Below are 18,881 nucleotides of genomic sequence, written 5' to 3' on the forward strand. Positions count from 1 at the left end.
GTCCAGGAAATCTGAGATCACCAGATAATACCAGAGCTACTGCACCACAACATTCTGAACTACAGCTTGTTTACATGAGAAAGTTGCACTGATTTAACCTCGTGTGATTTTATACTAATTTAATTAAACTGGGACAAAACAGTGCGTGGACACATTGATTGTATTCTGAATGGTTTATCTTAAACAGATTCCTATACAATTTTAAATGAACTGAAATAAGGTTGATTTAAACCAAAATAGGGGCATTCACACAGCCCTTTACACCAGTTTAACTAAATTGGTTTAAAATTATACTTTAAGTTAAATAGGCGCAACTTTCTCATCTAGACAAGGCCTAACTTTCCATCAAAAAGGAACGTGAGAGCAGGGCTGTAATGAGGATGATTATCAGTATCAAGACATGGCTTGATGACCCCAATAATCACTTCTTTGAGATATACTGGAATCTTGCCCTCAGAATTTGTTGACCTCCTTTCTCTAATAACAGATCCGCTGTTTTTAGTACCTGAAAGGTGCATGGCTCCAATGAGTAGATTTCACTTGAAGTTCTTTAAATAGCTCTGGAAATTCAGTAGGTCAGGTTGACTGAAACTCTATGTTGCAGTTGTGCCTTCTCTCACACCCCACACATGTTCAACTGCCAACTGCAGAAGCAGCAAATTTGGCCCATATATGAGTATTAGCCACAAATTAGGTAGAAAACTGCTCAGCGCAAGAAACACTTAACTCTGAATTCTAGTGCAGACAACCTAGTTTCACCTTGCTGTTTACCACCCAGAACTGTTCCACTGACTGAGACTTCGTAGACGCTAGGGTGGAGAAGAGGGAATTTTTCTTTGCATACATTATGACAATGGCCTAAGAATATAATGTGATAAATCAGAATAAAAGTATGACTTCCACTATGGACATGTTAGTCTCCTCCTTTCACCTATCATCTGCTGAAATGCCATTTGTGACTTAGCTCCTTGCAACTAAACCTACCAAAATTAACTAAATGAAAATTAGTGTCAAAAATGGCAGGCCATGACATTTCCAACACTGAGCAGGATTTTTCCTGTTACTGGAAACAAGAAGCAGTCTGTCAGTCGCACTGCTTCATGTGCTCACACAGCAGTTTTCCAGGCAAGGAGAAAGGCAGCGGAGTGAAACTGACTAGGACCACCTGGAAGTACTGACGTGAGAGAGTTCAATACAACTAGTGTTAATAAGAAAGGGAGTGGGAAATACTCAGGCCTTTAAAGCTTTGTGATGATTTTGAGGAATAAGATATGGGCAAGTTTTCTGGGGCCCTTCACTTTGAGAAGAAAAAAGACAATTTCAGCATTTGAGCCATTCTTGTTGTGGGGAAGAGTAGACCACTGAGAAGGGAATTGGCAGAAGAGAGTTTACAAGACAAGAAAAGAATTTACAATTCAAAAATAGAAGAAAACTAATGAATTAATAAAAAGGATTATAAAGAAATATCAAAGGTGAGCATGTGTGTTTGTGTGTGTGCACGTATTGTATGTATATGAGAAAGAGATACTCAGACAACCTTAGGGAAGAACAAGATAGACTGAAGAGGAGGAAATAAGCTGGGGGCAAAACAGAAAGAATCAGAAAATTAAACATCTTGGAAAAGAAAAGATGAAAAATACAGAAACTGAATAGAACTACATGACTTCTTGATTAATAAACTACATGATACAAAATCAATGCAGCACATATTACATGGATTCAAAACTGGTTAAATTATATGTCTCAAAATGTAATTATAAATGGAGAATCATCCTCAAGTGGCTGTATTTCTAGTGAGGTCCAACAGGGATCAGTCCTTCACCCTACGCTATTTCACATTTTTATCAATGGCCTGAAAGAAAACACATAATCATCACTGACAAAGTCTGCAGATGACACAAATATCGGGGGGGGGGGAAGGGGGGAGGATGGGATACTAAACAATGAAGAGGACATGTCACTGACAAAGAATGATCTGGATCACTGAGTAAGGTAGGCTCAAGCAAACAAAGTATGTTTTAACATGGTGAAATGTAAAGTCATAAATCTAGGATCAAGAAGGCAGGCCATCCTTGCAGTTTGGGGGACTCTATCCTGGGAAGCAGTGACTCAAACAGATTTGGGGGTCATGGTACATAATCAGTTGAACATGAGCTCACAGTGCAACACGATGGCCAAAAAGGGCTAATGCAATCCTTGGATTATATAAATAGGTAATATAAATTAGGAGTTGAAAGGATATATATTACCTAACGTATTTGGCACTGGGGCAACCACTAATGGAATACTGTGTCCCGTTCTGGTGTCCCCGATTCAAGAAGGATGTTGATAAATTGGAAATGGTTCAAAGAAGAACCATGAGAACAATTAAAGGATTGGAAATCATGTATTTTAATGATTGGGGTCTTTTGAGTCTGTTTATTTTAACAAAGAGAAGGTTAAGTTGTGACACAGCTTATAAGTACTGTACCTTCATGGGGAACAATAATTTGATAATGGACTCTTCAGTCTAGCCGACAGAAGTACAAGATCTACTTGCAGGAAGTTGAAGCTAGACAAATCCAGATTGGAAATAAAGAGCAATTTTTTAAGTGAGGGTAATTAACCATTGGAACGACTTACCAAGAACTGTGGTGGATTTTCTATCACTTGCAATTTTTAAATCAAGATGAAATGTTTTTCTAAACATATATGTTCCAGTTCAAACACAAAGTAATTCAATTAAGTCATATGGCCTGTGTTGTACAGGAGGTCGGACTAGATCGGGGTGGGCAAACTTTTTGGCCCGAGGGCCACATCTGGGTGGGGAAATTGCATGCAGGGCCATGAATGTAGGTCTGGGGTAATGGGTTGGGGTGCAGGAGGGAGGGCGGTGTGCAGGAAGGGGCTCAGGGCAAGGGGTTGGAACAGAGGAAAGGTGCGGGTATATGAGGGGGCTCAGGTCAGGGGGTTGGGGTGCAGGAGGGGTGCCGGGTACGGCAGGGGGCTCAGGGCAGGGAGTTGGGGTGCAGGAGGGGTTTGTGGTGCGGGCTCTGGCCTGGTGCCGCTTACTTGGAGTGGCTCCAGGGTGGCAGCGGTGCACACTGAGGCCAGGGCAGGCTCCCTGCCTGCCTGCCCTGGCCCTGTGCTGCTCCAGGAAGCATCCGGCACCACGTCCCTGCAGCCCCGGGGGGAGGGGGAGCAGAGAGCTCTGCGGGCTGCTGTCGCCTGCGGGTACCTCCCCTAAAGCTCCCATTGGCCATGGTTCCCTGTTCCCGGCCAATGGGTGCTTCGAGGGAGGTACCCACAGGCAAGGGCAGCGCGCTCAGCCCTCTGCCCCTCTCCCCCAGAGGCTGCAGGGATGTGGTGATGGCTGCTTCCCGGAGTGGAGTGGGGCCCGCGGAGCCACAGGGGTGGCAATCCCACAAGCCAGATTCAGCCTACGGGCCATAGTTTGCCCACCCCTGGACTAGATGATCACAATGATCCCTTCTGGCCTTCGTCAATGAATCTATGAATGATTTATGCCGCCATTTCTAAACCAGTCATTGTTTCCACAAATACACATCTAAATGGAAAGGAAGATGCAGCCTAGTGCCGAAGTCAGAAAGCCACCTAAATCCACCTGAAAGTTTGCAGCCCTCAGATGACATTTTGGAGACCCAACAGGACACCTCTAAAGGAGAATATAGCCTACAATGCTTCCATCCTTAATTAAGGAATGCAACTACATCCCCAGTTTTTGAGCCCCTGGCCCGTGCTTCTCACACTGACCTGACAGTTTGACTCATTAAAATTTTGTATAATCATTTCAAAAACTGAATTATTTTTAAATTTAATGGGATCCTGTTGTAGTTTAGATTTCAGATGGGCCTGAGTTGCATCTGGATGTTTAAACATTCTCAAACATGATCGGTGGTTATGGTATAGGCGTTATAGGTTTGTGCCTAATTCCCCAACTCCTGGAATCATGTGATTAGATCAAAATCGCATCTTTTATTTTTGCAAGTAAGTTTCTTGTCCTCATGATTGGGAAGAAAAGCTTGAAATTTGTGTGACTAATGCAGACGTGTCTATCTGAGTCTGCAGACAGCCTGAAACAGTGGCTCTAAAACAGGGACCTACTCCATGCACTTTAATGGAGTGTTAACTCCAAGACTGACTGTTCTGGGGTACCCCACCAACACAACACAAGCAGAGAATGCTGTACATGGCAGGAGGAAAGGGAGTGCTATGGCTTGGCCCAGCTGCCCAAGCAGATACACCTCAGCTGCTGGGATAAGTAGCAAGAAGCCCTCTGTGCTGCCACCCCTCCTTCTCCGGGGGTGAGAGGAATCTGCTGCCACCCTTGCTTCTTCTAAGGGGAGAGGGAACCTACCTCCCTTGTTCCCGCTCTTAGAGCCCTGGAATGCCTTAATCTGGCTCTTAATCTCAAAAATCATTGCTATTCAAATCCAGGTTTTTGGTTCAACTTGGCTCCTGAGAGAGGGGGGACAGGCCAGGACATTTGGATCTGGATGCCAGTTTCCTCAAAGTACAGAGGTGTTTGGGTTATATGTTTAGTTTAGCATGTCACAGAACACATTGTATAAATTCAGCATTCGCACTCCAAGGAAGAGATGCATAACAACAAATAAATATATCAAAACTATTGGTTTGTACCTGAAATTTATTAAAACATTAACATTAGTACCAAATATACTGTTTATATCTTCTCTTACCTGTAACTCAAAGTTGGCTTGGTCAAGAAATTTTTTGTTTAGCATATCTGCATACTGATTAATTGCTCGCAGGAAGACTCTGAAAGATCAAGAGAAAATTACTTAATTACACACTTATACTTTGGCACCTTTGTAAGTTTGGCATCGCAATTAGATACAAATCTGAGACTATCTGGAAAGTGAAAGCTGTAGCGGTTATTTGAAAAGCAGTGTGATCTCACCACTGTTAAGCATACAGAATTATATGCAGATGTTCTCAAAATTAATCATGTAAATTAGCAGATGCAGAATAAAAGAAACAGAAGCAACGTTTTGGATAAAATCACTTCTCTCTAAAATACCACAAGATAATCAAGTGAACATTAAAAATTCATTTCATTAACAAAAAGTGCAAATTAATTACTTTATAAAGTCCCAGTGTCTTAATGTTATATATTTAGCATTAAACCGTATCTTAACTATTAGTTCAGGCAAGACACATTTTTGAACTAATTATCAACCATTCACCATCTTACTTTTGGTCCAGTGGCCCAAAGTATGTATGTGGTGCCTGAGAAAAATGTTTTGAAGTTTTCTAGTCCAATGCTCTGCTTTAAAATGATAAATTAGGACCTGTAGCAGTTTACTACTTTTCTAAACAAGAAACTTCTCAAATAGTATTAGGTGTTGTTTTGAGAAGCTTTAAAAATAAGAAGGGTTTAATGAGGATAAGGAGGTCTCTACTTGGTGTCATGGTGTCAAAGAATAACACATATTATTCTTTAGCCTCCTGGTTTCTACTTTTGAGACAAGCATTATATTCCAGCTGTAAATTGCTTAATAGATGCTATTGGACTGTCAAGCTAAACCCTGGGTAAAGGAACATGTCCTTTGAGCAGACTAGATACTGTAGATTTAATTACTTTTCAAGGCATGTGCAATAATAAAGACCAGTCACAATGCCTTTTTCTAATGGCCTCTCTCTTTTTGCACAATAGCAATCTGTAAAGGAGAATCCACATTAGGATACAGATCATAAACTTATTTACTTTTTCTATATTTCAACAGCAAGCAACAGAAAATTTAAGAAACTAAAGCTAGGGACACATGATGTATTGGCAGCTGGAAATCTCTTTCACAGGAATTAAGAGTCTTATCCACATTTGAACTAAATGAAAGACCTCCTGTCTTTGCCACATCTCTCTCACAATCAAGTGAAACAATCCCCCATTTGCACGTACACAGCAAGATACGAAAGGAGTTTCTATATATAGACTACCTGCTTGCATTTACTTAATTTCTTAAGACATTCTGATACCATTGTGATGAGCATGGTACAAATACCTATACCTGATAGACAGACCAGATACCTACTGTAACACTGTCACTTAGAAATTAAAGAAAATGTATGACGGTGCATGGGAGGGAATCTTATTATGGAGTCAATTATGCCTAAAAACTAGAGTGATATTCCATTTCCCTAATAATCTTTAATAGTAGAATAAAGTACAAAATTACTTTAATGTTATTTTTCTTTGGTCTTACACTAAACTCTTCTTCTCCCCTTTTTATATGTACACATTTTTCAGTACGACCCTAGCACTTCTCAAAAAACACACAAATATATGTATGTGCATCCCTTCCATGTACATATGCACTGGAGGGTTTGCACAAACATGTATGTTTGCATTAGCTATGTTTGTCAGCATATACATTTTGGGATCAATTTATTTAATGGATTTTACAAGTGGGATGAATTTAGTATACACGGAAAAGAAAACCAGAGACACATAATATATATTTAGATCTTACAGTAATTCAGTTACTCTGCTTTGATATATGCAAAGACTGATTACCTCTCCAAATAATTGAATTATGTTGCCTCAAGATATTGCCATAATAGATTCAATGTGATCCATCTAATTAAGCTTTGGAAGAATTTCAGGATTTTACAGACAAATATTTTCTTAAAAAATTAAGGTTCATATTTTACTCTATGCTGATTCTAGTACATAACAATAATGAACAAATTGACTATTGAAAAGCAACCAGTTTTATATATATATATATATATACACACACACACATACACACTTGACTGTATATAAACTTTAAATTAGAAAGTTGTGCATTTTGTATTATTGTTTGTGTATTGGAGCTGTAAGGATAACAAATATTGTCTATAAAATATATATTTATGAGTAAACCAGCAAATGAATTAGGTGATGGGAAAGATCAAGTCCCCGATCCTACAAGTTACAATGTGCAAATGAACCCATATACTCATGCAGAGCCTCACTGAGTTCAACATAACTTGCAGAATCAGGGCTCAAAAGAACAGCATAATCTATGTAGCAAACAGGTCTATTTGCAAAGCACAATACACACAAATTACTTCCTACAGTTCATTCATACCAGAGTAAATATTCACTTATGGTGTCGAACTATTTAACGCTAATCAGTAATCCTACTAGAAAAAAAGGGTTTCTCTGTTTGGAAGGTGCAACATGTGTAGACACAGCCTTTTTGGTAAAACTATTTTTATTATAAGTTATAATTCACACTTTATTTTCCAACAGATGTGAAACCAGAAAAAAAAAATGAAAGGAAACACTTTAGAGGTAAAGCTTTTGTAGAGCTCTGTATGAGGTTGCAAAGAAATGTTAAAACACCTTTGCTACATAAATCAATGGTCTGGACATTATCAGAGTGAGTTACATGACCATCAATTACGTGAGTCCAAGCTCCACAATTCAGATCTGGATTGTGATTAATACTGTGTTGAGTGGAAGGATGCAGTGGGGTTGAGTTCGTACCTTGGTATTTAATTCACTCCATTATAGAAGCAAGATCACTTGCATGAGCTGAATATGGAGTATGTGGATCTGGATTCTTTATTCAGGCTTGTCTCTAACGATAATGTTACAAAAACAACAAAGGCCTGAAATTCTGCTCTCTAAAGTTAAAGACATCCTTGTGATAACCAGGAGTTCAAGCTTTGCTCTTAACTTCTTATTTCTGATTTGTATAGAGTTCAAAATGCATTAGGCATTTTAGACAGAAAAATAAGGCTAGGTCCTTCTGGGCACATTACAACATGCAGACAAAGAGGGGAACAATACAAGTCAGTGTGACTCATCGGTGGAATGGGGCACACTCCTGGTAGTTCCATCACATAGAGTAAAGCTATCCTGGAAGAAGATGGACTAGAAGAAAAGGATGGTGGCACGGCACAGAGGATCAGGGAGGATCATCATAGAAGCAGGCCAGAAGAAGTGAGTGAAGTGAGGACACAAAGGGGGAGTTCACCAGGTGGCCTGGTCAGAGAGAACGTTCCGGGATGGAAGCAGGTCTACGTGTGTGTGGGGTGAAGTGGCAAGGTAGTGTGTATAGCAGTGTAAACTTGTGGTGGTAGGTGATGGGACACTAATAAAGGGACCAATGGAAGACAAGGCAAGAACTTGAATATTTCCTTGCTTTTGTGGCTTTGACTCTTACCTTCAGAATGTGAAAGGATTTTTTTTTGTGACTTTTAAAAAAAAAAACAACAAAACTATTAACCCTGCCTCTCCCTTATCACTACAGACAAAGCTCTGGTAATCTGCAATTGAGATTAATGCAAACTACTCCCCTCTGGCTTTTCTCATTCTCATTCCTTTCCCATTTCAGCTGATCCAAAGCAGGTACAAAAGACCTTTCTTTATGACCCTGACTGACTTTCTGGCCCCTCTGAAATCAACTGGAGTTTTTCCATTAGCTTTAATGGACCAGGACTGCATCCCATGTCTCCCAGTTACTGATTCTCCTCATTGGCTCCAACTTTTCTTCTGCAGGACATTAAAGCGTCTCCTGTTCACAAATAACAAAATGGATTTATTTCACACTTTTCAAAAATAAATCAACCTTTGGACTGAGGAAAAAAAAAAGGAAATTTTTAAAAAAAACTTAGAAGCAAATGAAAATAGTGGCTAAAATGAAGTCAAGTTGCAACCATAACCATATTGCTTACTCCAGCCTCTCTCTTAGATACCACTCTGCTTTTTTGTAAAATTGTAAATGAGTTTGCTTTTGTTTGCTGACAAATGTGTTTTGTACACAAACACAAAAATGGCTGGCAGTAAACAAAAACGTTAAGTTTTAAGTTAAAAATAGGAAATTTAAGGTTACTTTTTCCATTAAGGTAGCAAATTTAAAAGAAGAGACATAAAATGTGAAAGTTAAGTTTCATACTATACGTAAATGCGTATCTTTATCAAATGTGCCTGTATACACAGACTCTATACATGTATAAAATCATCTTGGCCAACATACCAGCCAACTGAGAGGGAGGGAGGGAGAGAAGTAAATTTAGACCTGGTCTACCCACAGAGTTACACCAGTGTATTTAGTTAAATTGGTACAACTTTGTGTTTAGACACACTTGAGTCTATTTAAACTTGGTTTATATTGGCAACCAGTTGTAAAACGGCAACTGTGTCCACCCAGGGGTCTGTGTAATTAAACTGGAACAAGTTGCATGTAAGCAAGCACATAATTGAGACCTACTGCCCTTGAATCTGGCATTTTGTTTTGTGTCCCATCCCCTGACCCCAAGTATTGACCAGTTCAAAATTGACTAATCTTCTTGCAGTCGTGTCTCAATTTGATTGTTTTAGCCTTTGATCCTGTTACCATCTTAACGTCTTTCTCCTCAGCCACCTCCTTATTTATTTATTAAAATGTTGCCATTTTCCGCTATCCTAACACCCTTTTTGGAAGTAGGATTTCTTCAGACAAAGCCCAGAAATCTTAAGATGTCTGCCATTGAGCTGCAAAAGAGAGCTGCTGCAGCAACTATTAAAAGACTAGAGCTGTCTGGAAAATGACTATTCCATTTCAAGGCAACTTTCAAGATTTCAAAATTTGTTTTTGTTCCCCATTGGAACAAAACCTAAACTTCTAGAGCATTCATACATTAAATGGAATTGTGTCAAAATGTCTGGTTTTGGATCAAAACTGGAGCTTTTCGATTCAAGATGGAAATACTGACTGAACCTTTGTTGTGGCATAGTTGAAGGATGATGATGTCAGATATTTAGCACAAAACTATTCCAGAATACAGTACCGCATAATGAAAAGCAATATCTGCATTGCAATAAAACCAACATCCACCCTGAATAATTACGAGTTAATTGAGGAAAGGGGAAGTTAGAAAGGGGAATAATCAGAAACCAATTTAACTGCTATAGCCTCCTGGCACAATTAAAGTTACTAAAATGACATTTGTTACAATCAAGCCCACAGCACTTTCTAGCATGTCTGTTACTGACTATTTGGTGCCAATAAAACACAAATTTTTTGATGATACAGTATCTGATAAAAGGAGGAAATGATCTAACTTTGAGTAGAAATACTAAAACCAAAAGGTAAATTTTGTTTCTTATTTAAATTTGGTTTGGGGCAGAGGATAGTTGAATTCTGCCAAATATTTCCAGGTGTATTTTGGCTGACCATAAAATGAATTTGCTTCAGGCATACTCACATATGTGTTTGTTTTTCACAATGCATTCATCAATGCATGTGATACTCGCATGAATGCACACAGAAAGTGAAAGTGTTCACAACAGAAGTGGTCTACTGCATAGGATGGAATACTATTTGGTACAGCAGGGTCACCGGGGGCCTGATTCACCACTGCATTACTTCTGTTTTACCAGGTGTAAATCAATTTTGCAATAGACTTACATAAATACAGGTCATAAAATTGGACTGATGCAATGGTGTATTAGGACTGTATTCTCCAAAACCCATGAAGACAGTCTTAGTAGAGAGGCAATTAAATAAGCTAAGCAAGGATCTGACCACAGACATCACAGCTAGGACCATGAATACACCTGTGATTATTTTGTGTGAATGTGATGTGGAAAATTAACTTGTAATTCTGCACCAAGACAGTGCTTTTTTAAAATATCCTAATTCTTCTAGGACTGATTCTCAGGTAGAGTCAGTGTGAGCTAGAAAGGAAAAAGTTCATAATTTTCAAACAATAATCCCTAATTCTGCTTGTCTGTTCTCTTCTCCATGGACTGCTACAGCTCCCTGAGAGGAATCAGAAACAATACAAATAATTATGTGATTTATGTGACCAATTTCAACTAACCAACAACTTGAATTTTGAATATTGAGCTCCGAATACATATAAAATGTTTGCAATCAATCTGTTATTAAAAAGAAAAAGATCATGCAGTCACCGTGGACAGTTTTGGAAAACTTCTGCTCTCAAAAAGGCTAACCATATGTTAGGAACAATTAGGAAAGGGACAAAATATAAGACAGAAAATATAATGATATCACTATACAAACCCATGATGGGCCCATACCTTGGATACTGGGTTAAGTTGTGGTCATCCCATTTCAGAAAGGATATAGTGGAAGTGGAAGAAGTTCAGAGAAGGGCTGTAAAGCTGATTAACAGTATGGAACACCTTCCATATGGGGACAGACTAAAAAGATAGGACTCTTCAGCTTAGAAAAGATATGATTAAGTGGGCACCTGATAGAGGTCTATAAAATCATTAATGGTGGGGATCAAGTGAATAGAGAAACGTTTCATCAGGTCACCCACTGAAATTAATAGGCAGCAGGTTTAATACAAACAAGAGGAAGCACTTTTTCATGCACAGCTAACCTGTGGAACTCATAGCCATAGAATGCTGTGACGGGCAAAAGTATAATTGAGCTAAAAAAAGAACTGCATAAGTTTATGGCAGATAGATCCCATGAAATGGCTGGTAGCCAAGGTGACCAGGGATGCAAGCCTAAATCTTTCGCTACCAGAAGCCGGGAATGAAGGACAGGGTAGATCACTCCATAATTGCCCTGTTCTGTATATTCTCCTTAAAGGTCTGATATGGGCCACTGTCAGAGACAGGATACTGGGGAAGATGGACCACGCTCAGACCCAGTACGGGAGCTCTTATGTTTTTATGTAGTTATTCATCATTTATTGTGTCCAAAGTGCTTTAGGCGGTTTATGGATATAAACTAAGAGAGGTCCTAGCTCCAAAGAACTTAAAAATGAATTTGCCACTTGATGCATGTGGAAACATCCTTGCACCCACACGTAGTTCCATTGATCCCAAGCAGACACCTACATGAATCAGAATGCAAAATCTGCTTAAAAGACAAAAATATAGATGAAGGATGGGTAAAAGGATGCAGCTTACAAGCAAAGCGATTGGAGGTTTGGCACACAATTCATCTCTGTGGGTTTTTTTCTTTATTTAGTAATGTCATCCTTCTCTTCTTCCATTCTCTTTTACATTCATTCAGGGTGCCCTGACTTGCTTAATCACCAAGGTTTTAAAAAGTCCTTGTGCTCTGCCTTCTCTTCACTCAGTCCCCTTTATCCCATGGGGGTTTTCACAAGTGTAGGGGAAAGAGCGCAAGTCACATAATGCCTTAAGAGTGTAAAACATCTAATTCACAGAGCAACACTGTCACACACATATCAAACCCAACAAAAATCCAACAAGTAACGGTGAAGAAAGGATGTATGTGAACAAATATAACCCTCATACAGACATTTCATAAAAAGGACAAAGCTAATTCACAGAGGACATTAGTCACAGCAGATTAGTTAGTTAGATATAGTTTGGGATTCACAATTAAACTGTAAAGCCCAATACATTGCAGTACTTCTGATATTAAAACAATTCAAGCTGCAAATACTCCTCTCTCAAGAAATGCTTTACTCAAAATGACAACACCTCTTCTAGACAGAGAAAAAAAAGAGTGACAGATTCAATCATCACAGAACACTTATCCAAATAACCATACATGGACTCAGCCTTTTTATTATTTGGGTCTACTTGAGAATTCTGTGAAGGAGAGGGAGTTTAAAATCAGGTTACAAAAGGCACTATTGTGAGGTCACCAATTAAGTTAGATGGAAGGATAATGAATGCTTTATTTCAGCTGATCAACCTTCCAGTACATCATCAACCTTTGCCTGTTGAGCTCTGGAAGTCAGATGATTCAGTAGGTAAGATTCAGATACCTCCTTTCTCGGTACATTTGAGATGAAACGAGAGCACAAGAAATAAGAGTGACCAGAACCTCACTAAAGCATAACATACTCTTTTCCTTGAAAGGCTACAATCACATATAAATACAAGTAAAAACTATTGTTTTTAATTTAAATAAAATCTTGCTTTTCAGTAAGCTTAGAAATTCTAAGAATCAATAAAGTGTGAATAACTAATCGGCTTTATGAAGCACACTTAATTTTCAACAACTTTTTACTTCACATATAAAAAGCTCTATTAAAACCCATATTTTAATATACTACCGTATAATGGTTTTATTCATGGAAATGTACACATTACATTGATTCAAAAAGATATAGTGATCTGATGCGGTATTAAATATTTACATATATTAGCAGTATCCAAGTTTTATGATAAAAAGTTGCTCACTGATATCTTTATTGTCATAGGTTGGAGAATGGGAAACCATGGAAAGTGGGAAACCACATGGAGGTATCGCTGCTGTTGTGGAAGTAATCACAAGAGGCTTGTGTCAGCCCCCAGCATTCCCCAGAGCCAGAGGGACCATCATAGCTATCACTCTCCTCTCTCCCCCACCACCTGAATAAGATCAGCAAAGGAAATAGGAATTTCCAATTCCCCCTGACTTTCCTCCCACCAGCTCAGAAGGACCCAGCCTAGGCACCAAGCGAAAGGGCTTTTCCACATAAGGTTTTTGTACCGCTTTAACTGTACCAGTTTAGAAATCGATTAAAACATAGTACAACCCCATAATGCGGATGCAGTTATACCAGTATACGGGTGTTTACAATGGTATAGCTTATTCCCATGCATTTATCAGAAGAAAATCACCTCCAGCAATTTGCAAATATGCCAGTTGTAACATATGCAAGTGGACACTAATTAAAAATGTCAACTCTTATAATTTTTACACAGAGACGACTGGACAAGGGAGTCATCAAGGGACATAAGTTCAAAGGCAGAATTTGCTTGCTTAAAACCTAAAACAGGTTTCAGAACCTGTCTGTGGAGCTGAGCTAACTAAAAGAAGGTTGAGGGGAGATATGATTGCTCTCTATACATATATCAGAGGCATAAATATTGGAGAGAGAGAGGAATTATTTAAGCTCAGTACCAATGTGGACACAAGAACAAATGGATATAAACTGGCCACCAGGAAGTTTAGACTTGAAATTAGACGAAGCTTTCTAACCATCAGAGGAGTGAAGTTTTGGAATAGCCTTCCAAGGGAAGCAGTGGGGGCAAAAGATCTATCTGGCTTTAAGATTAAACTCGATAAGTTTATGGAGGAGATGGTATGATGGGATAACATGGTTTTGGTAATTAAATATTCATTGTAAATAGGTTCAATGGCCTGTGATGGGATATTAGATGGGGTGGGATCTGAGTTACCCAGGAAAGAATTTTCTGTAATATCTGGCTGGTGAATCTTGCCCATATGCTCAGGGTTTAGCTGATCGCCATATTTGGGGTCGGCAAGGAATTTTTTCTCCAGGGCAGATTGGAAGAGGCCCTGGAGGTTTTTCACCTTCCTCTGTAGCATGGGGCACGGGTCACTTGCTGGAGGATTCTCTGCTCCTTGAAGTCTTTAAACCACGATTTGAGGACTTCAATAGCTCAGACATAGGTGAGAGGTTTTTTGCAGGAGTGGTGGGCGAAATTCTGTGGCATGCATTGTGCAGGAGGTCAGACTAGATGATCATAATGGTCCCTTCTGACCTAAATATCTATGAATCTATGAAAATTATACATATCTCTTCTGTTTAAAACTACACTCCAGGAAGAGAATGCTTTAACTGAGGTGATACAGGACGGCCAGGGAGCAGTGGTAGAGTGAAAATATATAAACCCTAGGCTAATTAAGGCATGGTTCCCTGTAGACTAGGGAGGGTTACTACAGGTTAATTGGAGCACCTGTAGTCAATTAAGCCCTGTCAGGAACCTAATAAAACCCCCTGCTTCAGGCAGTCAGGGGAAGAGGAGGAAGGAGAGAGGACTGGAGGTTGGCGGTGTGTTGTGAGAGCTGAAAGACCAGAGAACCGAAGTAAGAGACACCCTACCCTGGCAGGGCAGGGAGACTCCCTCCCGCAGTGTCTAAGGACCAAGGGTAATCCCACCCAAGGGGGAAGAGGGTAGGAAACCCACAGGGATTGAGAGAGGCTGGGACTCAGAGCGAGGAGCAAACCCAGACCCCTCCCCCACTTCCCTCCTCTACCACTTTCCTAGGCCACTAGCAGGGCCTTTGGCACCCAAGAGCAGGGGCAAAGGGTGGCGTCTTAGCCCACTTGCCCCCCCCCCCCCGCCACAAGAAAAGCGCAGGACCCACCATACGAACAACGGCGATCTTGTCACACTGAGCCTCAAGCTGTCCCTACATAGGGCTGATCCAAAGCCCAATGAAGTCAATGGAAAGCCTGTTATTAACTTAAATGAGCTTCAAATAAGGCCTTCAGCATTCAAAGATTCTCAGACTGCAAGATTCCTGCAGTTTCATATGAAAAGCTTAGCGTGTAGACAGAAGAAGCTTGAGCATGAGTTAAAGGCAGGTGTAAAGAGTTTTAAATGGGTGAAGTTCTGTAGCATGCAATGTGCAGGAGGACAGACTAGATGACCTTGATGGTCCCTTCTGACCTTAAAGTCTATGAGTTTATGATGGGGTGGTCACACTTACTGACCCTCCAGGCAGCATATGATAATCTTCAGAAGTTTGAGATCTGGGCGTGCTGGCTGGGACTCGGGGCTTCAGCTCTGCAGGGCATGCCTGCTGGGGCTTGGGACTTCAGCCCCACTACTGCTGAAGCCCTGAGCCCCAGTAGGTGCCTCCCGCAGGGCTGAAACCCTGAGAAGCCACTCCCTGCAGGGAAGAAGGCTTGAGCTCCTCCAGCCTCAGGCTGGTAGGTGGAGAATGGGGTGGGGGCATGGGTGGCTCCGCAAGCCGCAATTTAAATGTAAAAGATCTGCATGCAGCTCATGAGCCATGGTTTGGCCACCCCTGGTCTATGAGAAGATATTTTAATCAGTTCTACACCACCACTCCCTCGCAGCCCCTCATTAGACATGGGTCTCTTCTCAGTTCCACCTATATTTATATGTATTAATTTTAAAAGCCCTATGGAATCCCCACATAGTTTTGTTGATTTAGAATTAAGGATTCTCAAGTACTTTTCCTCATAAAATAACCATCTTAAAAAAGCCAGGAAATAGCAATTTAAGGAAACGGGTTATGTTAACCTATAAGCATCAAGATACTCAACCACATCATACACGAATGCCCTTTTTAACAAACGCACTTTCAACAAGATGATCACCCTCAATACACATAACAAAGGAATGAAAATGTACACCACAACCTACACCCAATCTATCAGTTTGTTACTTTCTTATGCAACGCCTTATAAATTATCAACAGCCATAGCCATATTGAAACCACCACAGACACACCATTTCCTAATATTTCTGTATGGTTTTATTTAGCATGCATTGTATTGCCAATCTGATTTCTGAAGATCATTACCTAAATATGTAGTAGTTTGGTGACTACACTTCTGATAAACCACTATATTCTACATATGTAATCCCATCCCCATCATCAATTCTGTTCTGCTCCTGCCCCTATCTTTGTTTTTCCTTCTTGCCTCCTTGACTTCTCCCTATTTTTCTATCATTTTTTACTTATTAGAGAGATAAAGTGAATGAGGTAATATCTTTTATTGAACCAACTTATTCTGGTGAAAGAGACAAGTTTTTGAGTTTACACAGAGCTCTTCTTCAGATCTGGGAAAGGTACTTAAAAGTGTCACAACTAAATATAATGTGGAACATATTGTTTAGCATAAGTAACACGCACATTGTAAGAGACCATTCAAGGTGAAGTGGCCCATTAACACCTCTGCAGTCATAAAAAAGGGGATTACTGGGCTACAGATTGTTGTAATAAGCCATAAATCCATACATTTTTACTTATGATCACCTACAAAGTTAGTCCTATTTTTACGTTAGGATTATGTCCTGTCCTTGATCTTTGTGCAAACCTCCCGCTGTTGCCAGTGGAAGATTGTCTGTGGATTGTCCCGGATAATACTGCCAAGAACAAATGTTAAAAATCATGAGTGAGGCCCTAGAGCACATCATGCGGTCTTAAAAATCATGAGTTTTTTAATAAATTTTGGATTTTTGTGTTTGCAATCTGTCTTTTCAAGCTTTTCTCCACAATCATGAGGCTAGAAACTTACTTAAAATAGAAACAAACAAAAACAGCTTCTCATCTGATCTCATATGTATAGGAGCTGAAGCATTAAGAAAAACACCAAATATCACAAGAGTTGGCAGTATATGGATCTAACTCTATATCCCTGGCCCACAAATCCCAAATAAAAATGCAATTTGACCCTCTCCATAGACTGTGCTTTACATCCCTGAAATAACAAGAGCAAAGTATGAGTATTAAGGATTTTTTTGCTCCCAAACAACTTTGCCAGTTTTAAAAACCTCTAGTCTGGTTGTCTTTTTAAAAATTCCAATTTAACACTTAATCTTTGGATAATGTTTCTCTTTTAATGACCTTGTCCTCACTTCCTTATTGAGGGCAAGTGTCCCAGAGGTCCCTTTCTGATGACTTCTGGGATTTAAATAAATAAATAAATGAAGAAGTCTGACATCTGTATCTTTGCTCTTTTTGAAAGCATAAGGGGAAAAGACAAAACCTTGTTTTCTCCTCAAATTTTTAACCAACATTCAATCATGGACTGTGACATGACATGCAAAATTTCACTCCAGAGAGAATTTTTCTGACTGAGTCATAAAAGCTTAGACATAGGGTTTTATAATGGAAATGCGACTTTTAAAGATTTGTTAGCCAAGGCCATGATATTAGGAAACTGGGCTCCCTTTAAGGTGATACTGTAAATTTGGCTTTCCAACATTTTTTCAACAAATTCATATTCTATAAAACAAACCTAAGCTTGTAGGTACAGGGCTCAAAGCAGAACCCCTCCAGCTGTCAGGTGGTCGCCAGCTCACACCTGCCCCCCTCCCCCAACCTGACAGCCCAACTGTCAGCCAGGTGCTGGGCTCACAGCTGTGACCCCCTCTCCTAACCCCACACTGACAGCCATGCTCTGAGCCCACATGGGGCTCAATTTCACAGCTGGGAGCCTACCAGCAGCGAAACTGACATTCTTGTCAGTTTCCTGGCTACTGTTATTTCACATTTCAGCCCAGGTTCTGGCTGTCAGCCCAGGGGGGGCTCAGAACTGGAGCCCTCTGCCCCTTGTCCTGATGTGGGGCTCCCAGTTGGGAGCCCCGCACCGGGTTCACAGTTTAGGCTGTCAGTTCTGGGGGAAAGAAGCGCTCCCACTGCGAGCCCCACTGCCAGAGCTGACAGTCGGGAGCCCCACTGTCGCCTTCTGGTGAGAGATGGCAGGGGGGGAAGGAGAGTCAGGCTTGGACTCTCTTCTCCCTTAAGTCCCTCACTGGGAGGCAGCAGTGGGGCTCCGGGTTGTCAGTGCCAGGATAAGGGGGAGAAGGGCTCCAGCTGTTAGCCCCTGTAGCGCTGACAGCCAAAAGCCAATGTAAGTAACTACACTGACATAAGCACTATGTCTCTCTCATGGAGGTGGAGTTATTATGTTGGTGTAGTGGGCCATTCAGGCTATGTCTGCACTGTGTACCTTACAGCAGCACAGCTGCCAACAAAATAAAACCGCCCCCAATGAGGGGCCATAGCTTTGTCAGCAGTAGATGCTGTCCAGTTGACAATGGGCTATCCACACCAGAGCTTTTCATTGGTAAAATTTTGTCAGTCAGGGGTGTGGTTTTTTACACTCCTGACTGACAAAAGTTTTACCGACAAAAGTGCAGTGGAGACATAGTCTTATTTTGGCAGAAGCAGCACTGTAGTGTAGACGCTGACATAATTAAGGCGACATAAGCTGCCTTACATCAACCTAACTCTGTAGTGTAGACCAAGCCTTGACTTTAGCAGAGGTACAGAATTTAGCAGCAATTTATTAACAGTTTGTGATTACACTGTACCCAGTTTTTTACATAAAGATGGATGCTATAAAAAGAAATTTTAAAGAAGAAAAGTACAACGTGGTGCTCTGTCATACAAAACAAAAATCCCACCACCAGTCCCTTCTATCTCAGCTTATTG

At 40.4% G+C, this 18,881-nt stretch overlaps 1 protein-coding gene across 2 annotated transcripts in view; it reads right to left on the minus strand.

Moving 5' to 3' along the window:
* Positions 1-18,881, minus strand: part of DOCK1 (dedicator of cytokinesis 1) — a 540,600-nt gene that overhangs the window by 146,095 nt on the left and 375,624 nt on the right. For both annotated transcript variants that reach the window (XM_074959163.1, XM_074959164.1), the window contains exon 30: positions 4,701-4,779. In XM_074959163.1, coding sequence (XP_074815264.1) covers positions 4,701-4,779 — 79 coding nt within the window. The remainder of the gene's footprint in view (positions 1-4,700; positions 4,780-18,881) is intronic.

The sequence above is a fragment of the Natator depressus genome, chromosome 7 (genome assembly GCF_965152275.1).
Source record: "Natator depressus isolate rNatDep1 chromosome 7, rNatDep2.hap1, whole genome shotgun sequence".
Taxonomy (NCBI): Eukaryota; Metazoa; Chordata; order Testudines; family Cheloniidae; genus Natator; species Natator depressus.